We start from the raw sequence: 8,035 nt of genomic DNA, 5'->3' as shown, positions 1-8,035 counted from the left end.
TTGTTAAATAAGAACACGTTTATAAATTATCTAGAAATAATTGAGTGATAAATGGCATAAACACATTTTACCGAAGCAGCCATGTACCTAAGAAAAAATGAAATTTAACTCTATAAAACAAAATAATTATATATCAAACATTACATTGCAAATAATATAAAAACTCATTGTAACTTTCAGACCAAAAATATGAATTAAAATTCATTTTCTAATGAAGGGGTTTTCTTCTCAAAGTATCTTTTTGTAACAGTAGCTTTTCTGTGAGGAAAAAAAAATGTCTATTTACATTTGAACTAGTTATTTGGGCATTTATTTTACACCGTTACATTACAATTTGAGAATTCAAGAAGTGCTATTTTATTGATGTTGGTAAAGTGCTGGAAAGTAGCTTTTCAGTACTTGAAATGAAAATGATTGTGCAGAGTATGCTGATTATTGTTTATCAGAATATAAAGAAAAAACGATAAAGCAAGTTGCTAAGGAAATTAAGGGTTTACTTTCTCCGTGATGTGTCTTAGAATCACACTGCTTTTCCTCTATGTTTGCCTAAATGGTTTGATATTTGCTTGGGAATTAGTTTATTTGACTATTTTGATAATAATGGTGTCTCTAGGATTGGTTTCTCAACGCAGGTAGTAAACATATCACTGCCATTATGCTATGACCCATAAAATAACAACTGAATACTAAGCATTCTACCGAGTTGGGTTTTCCATAAAGTTAATTGCAAGGGACCTTCAAATGTTTCCATTAAAAAATCTTGGTGAATTCTCCCCAGGTTCTAACAAACTATATCAAAATAGAACTCATTTCATGGAAAAAAGGAATCCCACAGCACTTCTTTTTAATAACTGTTCAGCTACAAAATTTTATTGGTGTCTTTTTATGTTCCCTCTAGAGGATGTAATGCACAAAAGCATTGCCACGGAACATATAAAATTACAAATGAAATTTATTGTAAAAAGTAGAATGTCTTCTAGACTGGTCAGTATTTATTTCATTCATAAACCAAAACTGCAGTATAATATATTCATTGTCAGCAAGTTCATGTGTGTAAATTGCCATCCAATGTTATTGACTGATATAAGACAGATATTGAAAAGACAATTTAAATTTACTCTTCCAAACATAAACTGTTCCACAAAAGCACTGTAAAAACTCCTTCAAGATTTTGGGTTGTGCTTGACATTTATGGTTAACTACATAATTTGGTCGTGTCATAATCCATTGTGTTTGGCAATTTGGCATTAAACGCCTGCAGAGCAGATTGGATCCTCACCACCTCACTAGTAGACAGCTTGAGTCTATGACGAAGCAAGCAAGAGAAAAGATCTAGACGACGCTGACCAGGTGGGGAGAGTTTATTTACACGGTCTCTTATCTCTAGTAGTTGCAAAAGTGCTGAGTCCTGGGATCCCTGAGTATAGGGGTAGTCCAGCTGCAAAATCAGGTCCCGAATTGCTTCAGGGTCGAAGTGCATGCTGTAGCCAAACACTTGGATGTTGTTGATTTTCATGTAGCCCAGGTTCCGGGAAGGATCAATAAACTCCAAAGGTTCATAGTAAATGCTCTCATTGCCATTGGGGCCATTTGACTTGATGCGACTCCTCAGGTAGATGTGTACTGTCTCAAAAAATGTCTTCCATTTGTTCCCCAGAGTCAGTGTCCAGTTATAACACTGCAGAGGGAGGTCCAACTTAGTCCGCTCCCAGTCTGGAAAGTTGTTTTCATTCACAGGCATAAACCAGCTCTCTGAGTGGCTGCCTCCAAAAGGATTGATGTAAACAGCCAACACTGGCTCCAAGGTGCTGTTTTTAGTTAGGCAAATCTGTAAAGAGAGACCCAAGATCATGTGCACCAGGCTTGACTTGTATTTGTTACTCTTCAAGGTGAGGAGCATCCGTTTCCGCCAGGAGGGGTCAAACCAGCTGTTGAGGCGCATGTCATTGCTGATAAAAATGGCATGGACTTCTATTCGTCTGTCTGTCTTTTGCAACAAGTATTTCATCTCAAGGTCTTGCAGGTCAGTCTCAAAGCCAATATAGTGATCTGTAGACTCTGCGACTTCAGGCTTGCAGAGCCCCTGGCTCAGCATGTAACCAGTATTGCAGGTGCCACAGCGGGTGCGGTTGTCAGGTGCACAGGTCAGGCAGGCCGAGGCGTCGCCCACAGTGCAGGGCAGGAATGAAGTGCAGACAACCTGGTCGTTTGGACATGTGCAGGAGTGCGTCTCTTCTGAAAAGCTGCCCAGGAGGCCATTCTCATTGCAGTAGAGAAAAGACTGGATGCGAGTAAGCCAGTAGGTTGAGGTTCTAGAAATACAAAACAAAAGGAATCTACATAAATACAAATGTGTGTGTGTGTGTGTGTGTGTGTGCATTTTAAACATGACATGACTTCTGAGGAGATTATACCGCATCTCAGTGTACTTGGAAGGTGATTGTAAGTACAATAGGTTGAACATTGTTTTGAAATGATAACCAACAGCAGGAAATAAAAGTAGTGTTATCATAAAATATCTATAGCAAAATTAGAGCATATAAATAACCGTTGTTCACTCATTCATTCTTATTTTCATAAAGCAAATGTTGCAGGAAGCATGGATATAAAATAAAAGAGAAGAAACATAAACAACTTTAAATTGTCAATCAACATACTTAGATCCTAGAGTTTTACCAACATTGAAAGAACAAGTGCCCTGAGAGGGAAAATATTATTAAAACATCTTTGATTTTACTCTTACAGGCTGCTCAAGAAAATAGTTGAAAATATCTCATTAAAAGCAACAAGCTCTTCTAATAAGGGAAAAGCATGTTAGTTTAATGTGTTTGATTTTAGTCATTAACATTTTTTTTCCTATCAGGCTAATCAGGAAGCCAATTTAACATCTCACTTTCCCTATTTTACTGAATTATTCAAACTCTTTTGGCTTATTGAAGATCTCAGTAAAATAGTGAAGGAAAAGTGGTGGCCTTGTAATCAGATAATTCCTTGTTTTTACTATGTTGCTTTTTCATACTAGCTTAATGATTATGGGAAAGGTTGCATGAACTGTACTAAATACAGTTCTCTCATGTGAGAAATGCAAATAGTAATGTCTTCCACTTTGAATATTTGTGACAGATAAGTCAGATTCAAATTGTACGAATGTATTTAGAATTGTATGCACTGTCTGTTTCATAGTAGAAAAGCAAAAATTGATTATATTTTTGGTATTATGCATTTCTGGTGTTAGTATTTAGTATAGTAGTTAGTATAGATATAATGCACTCAGATCTTTAAAATTTATTATATCACTACTGTTTTAAATAATTTCTATATAATGCTGTTAAAACAGGTTTAATCTATTTATTCAATCTTTAAAAACAATTAATGATATTCAAGACAGGTATTTATGTTATATGAAATTTGGATCTCTGCCCATCATCCTCTTGAAATGTCCAACACATTTTTAAATGTAAGTGCTTCTCTGTTTTCTCAAATAATTTATCCTTTATTCTCTCCATACCATATACTTATTTTACTTCATAGTGTCTTTTTCCACTTGCAATCTTATATTATTCTGTACTTACCTCTTTATACTGTTTCTCTCATTAAATATAATACCCAATTTACCAGAACCCTTATGTTTTCTTTAGCTACATTTCAAGCACACACTAGAGTGCCAGATAATAGGCTGTTAATATTTACTAAATATTGCATAAAATGCATGGAATTAAAAAATCGTGTTCAATGAGTATAATTTTAAATGAAATTTAAGCTTTAAACAGATCATTTAATATAGTAGTGAAGTCCTGGCTTCCAAGTTGCAGGTAGTAGAGTTATACAACCTATGCTTTGATATTTGCACTAGGAAATATATACAAAATTCATCTTTGCTTAACTTCTAAGAATGCAATTTCATCTTGTAGTCCAAGAAGGAAAGAACAGGACATTAAAAAACCTCTTCTTTATTTCTCACACTGAAAATCACTGACTTCCTAAATCAGTTTGATTCACTCTATGTTTTGAACATGTTCCCCAAAATTGTTATGTTGGAAATATGATCCCCAATGTGCAATATTGGAACTTGGGACCTAACTGGAGGTGTTTGGGTCATGGGACTGCCATCCTCATGACTGAATTAATGCCGTTGTTATTGGAGTAATTTTCTTATAATGGGACAAGTTCATCCCCCTATTTAGCTTTAGCTCTCTCTCACAGTCTCTTTGACTTCTGCTATTCAATGACCTCACTAGATGCTGGCCCCTGGATCTTAGGCTTCTCTGCTTCCAGAACTGTTAGTCAATAAATTCCTGTTCATTACGTTTTACCAGATTGGGGTATTCTATTTTAGCAGGAAAAAGTGGAATAAAACAATTAATTCCTAAGTTTCTCTACATACTTTTAAAATAAGTTCTCTAAAAACCTCTCCCAGGAGTATGGGCAAGGTTATGGAATAACAAATATTAGAGACTTTCTGGTACTTTTTGAGCCATATGTGTATTTATAAGTATCTCTGCTACTCTTACTGTGATTCCTTATTTTTCACCCCAGAATATATGTATGAGAAACTTCCTGCTTTTAGTTTATGAAGCAGCTTGATTAATGATTTCTGTATTCAGACTCAGAATACAGAAATTCATATCACTGATTTATAACCTATATTTACTGGCTTGTTTATTCCATTTCATTCTCTTTCTCAATCAATTTCTTCTCCTTCCTTCCTACCCATTTTTTCCTTCCTAACTTCCTTTTGGTTTTCCTCCCACTCTCCTTCTTTTTGCTTCATCTCTAGTTGTATTTCTGTCTAATATAAAGTATATAAAATATATATCCCATCTAGATTGAAAATTATATTTTCTTCCCTGAAACCAAAGCATAAAATTCTCTGAGCCAACTCATCTCTCACTGTAAGCTCTAATCATGTTTTGAAATCATAAGGACAAAACAAAAAATGAAATAAATAGACCTAAGGCTAAAGGCAGCACTCACAAAACTAGGACACGGTGGAAAGAATGGTGTGGACATTTTAGAAAAGCAATGATTTTTCCAGCCTTTAGTCTTTTTCAATCCCTTCTACGTTTCCACAGATGCATTAATGCAGGAATATGATTCAGCTTCTTGGGTTTCAGCCTATCACCTATGAATACTGATTACTCAGCACACAGTCAAACCCTGGCACCCCAGAATGGAAAAGTTGGCATGCAGATTTTCTTGCTGCTTCTTGTCCTTTTCCCCTTACTACTTATCTTTTGACCATTTTACTGTATTTCACAATGTAGGAATAGATTGTTCAAGAAAAAAAAATCAATAATCTGTCTTTTCTTCATTCTTGGTAAAATCTTAGTGCAAGCAGTAGTCAAAAATATTGATAAGCAAGTGTCAAGATTGTATAATGGATTTTTCACTTACCCAAAGTTCACATAGTTAATTTTTTTCCTCTACAAAGTCAAATTTAGCTATTCTTATTTTATTTTGTAACTTTAAAGGTTTTTGGAGAGAAAAGTCTTCAAAATTTTCAGTTAGGTTGTATTTTTTTCAATTTCCATTAACTGTTTAATATTAAAACAAATAAATAACATTGCATTTTATTGGCATATACATATATCATGTGTGTGATATGTATGTGTCTGTGCATGATCTGCATGCACATGTGTGACCCATGCATGCATATCTTGTGGATGTCATGCACATAAATACATGTGTATGGTATGTGCATGTGCTCATTTGTACGTGTGTGGTTTGTGCATGTGTGTCGGGTGTCCACCTTGATTCAGACAGATTGTTGAAGATCTACTAGGGCTAAAAATTGAGAATGCAGTTCTGAATGATAAACTGTAAAGTGAATGAGGACAGGCAGGTATTTTTGTTTGCTTGCTTTTTATTGAACATGTGGCATTGTTCTAGACATTTACTTAACAGCACTTCATAAAATAAAGGAAGGAGTAAGGGAAGGGAAAAGGGAGAAAAAGAGGGAGTAAGTTTATGAGAGGGAGAAAAACATTATGGTTAACGAAATATGCATTATGGAATAACAGAAGAAAAAATCAGAATAATTCAAGACTTAAAGAAAAGCAATTGATATGATACATGCTACGGACCAATGAAAGGTTAAAGAAATCCCTTACCTATTAGGAAGAGAGTTTGCATTTTGTAAATAATTTCTTGAAAGCATTTTAGGGGCTATAATTACAAAGAAGGAAAACACTTTCCTGAGTTAATCTAAAATTAATTTGGAAAAATCATTAGCTAAAATGTCAATAGCATTTAAATCATCAAGGAATCATGTTGCATATTATTTTGAGAAGTTAGAGGAGTTGGTAGTCCCAGTGTCTCTGTTTAACTTATAATAGTCTCTATGTGTTATAAAATCTGCTCTTCTCTATGTGATACATATTTTGTAAGCATCAAAAAAGTATTAGACTGGGAGAGTCTGCATGCCTTATTCCCAAAGCCAATACCATATCCTCTGAACTGGACAAGTACTTAAGTCTCTTTAACCTTCAGCAAATCTTTTGGAGTTCAGACAAATGTAGGTTCAAATTTTGATTCTGCATAACACTGGGTGGGGGGGAATACACACATACGCATGCACGCACACACCCACACCCACACCCACACACACACACACACAAAAGGGCTTGATGTGTTTATCTGTGAGTTCACTTGATATGATGGTAGTATGCAAAGATGTAACATATTGTATTATCCACTATTTGATGTTATAGGAAAACACCCGGCACAGCCTAACTCTATGAAGTAAAAAGGTTTATTTAGCTCAAAAGTTTGGAGACTCAAAGTCTAAGCAGCATAGTGCAGGCTTGGGTAAGGACCCCATTGCAAAAGCATTATGTTTCAAATCAGGAAGCAGAGAGATCTGGGTGAGTACAGGCTTGTTCCTTATATAAAAACTCTTGAGAGAACTAAGAGAGTCCATGAGAAAATACTGTAATCCTTTTCAAGGGCAACAGCCCTAATGATGAAAGGACCCCCCATTAGACCCCATCACTTAAAGGTCCACACCATCTTTCAATAGCCTAGGAACCAACCTTCTAACACATGGACCACTGTAGGACACCCAAATTCAAGTCACAGAACATAAATCTATGAATCTCACAGTTGGTTGCTGTTTCTTATGAAACAATATGCATGAAATGCTTGTCTTAAAATTTTTCTGTTATTAAGAATATCATGATATAGTCTTATACTTTTAGTTTAATATGTCAGGTGTGAGTATTGAATCAGATTTCTGTGCACTACCCCAGATATATCTGAAGAATTTCTAGGACCAGGAATGTCTTGTTAAAATGCACAGCTCTAGATAAAAGCTATGTACACAGAGATATTACACGGTTCCTATGTATGTAACAACCCAAAAGCTGCCAGTTGGCTATCCTTCAATACCATGTAGACATTAAAATGGAACAACTTGTTCAGAGAAAGTAAAGTTGAAATTTCTGTAGAGAAGGAGACCGCAGTGTTCTACTCTTAATTTACATGCATTGGAGTCTGTAGCCACTATGTACAATAAAATTTGCAAACTTTACACTGAAAACTTTTGGTATATACACACACAAGAAAAATAAAGCAAACACTAAAGCCTGGCTTAAAAAAAAACAAATTCTGATACTTTCCAGTAGCATTAATTTATCATCTAGTGCACATCATTCTGTGGGCCAGACACTCTGTATTCATTTTATTTAAAAAGTTCTCAAAGGAGTTTAAAAATGTGAAACCCAGTTTAAAATGTGAAAACCACTGATTCTCATAAGTTTTAATGATTCAGTGACATATCTCTTAAGCACTAAAGACAAACTCAAAGAAGCCAATGTAAATATTATTTTTTAAAAATTAAAAAAATATTATTTAAAAACTTTTTTAAATATTATTTTTTAAAAGTGTTGAAAGTGTTGTTCCACTAGATAGAGAAGAAAAGCACTTAAGAAATGACCTCAGGGAAAATATACATTTATTTTCATAGCATGACAACATTTAAAATAAAATAACTTCTATTTGTGATATAATGGTTAGATTTTTGAACCATACTAGGGTA

At 34.6% G+C, this 8,035-nt stretch overlaps 1 protein-coding gene across 3 annotated transcripts in view; it reads right to left on the bottom strand.

The window, feature by feature from the left end:
* Positions 1-1,195: 1,195 nt before the first annotated feature.
* Positions 1,196-8,035, bottom strand: part of BRINP3 (BMP/retinoic acid inducible neural specific 3) — a gene marked incomplete at both ends in the record, with an annotated part of 359,541 nt that continues 352,701 nt past the window's right edge. For all 3 annotated transcript variants that reach the window (XM_081299771.1, XM_081299772.1, XM_081299773.1), the window contains one exon: positions 1,196-2,312. In XM_081299771.1, the coding sequence (XP_081155897.1) occupies positions 1,196-2,312 (1,117 nt within the window). The remainder of the gene's footprint in view (positions 2,313-8,035) is intronic.

Source organism: Spermophilus citellus, assembly GCF_964194105.1.
Source record: "Spermophilus citellus genome assembly, chromosome: 6".
NCBI lineage: Eukaryota > Metazoa > Chordata > Mammalia > Rodentia > Sciuridae > Spermophilus > Spermophilus citellus.
The sequence above is the reverse complement of the archived record's forward strand: the minus strand, read 5'-3'. Positions and strand labels throughout refer to the sequence as shown.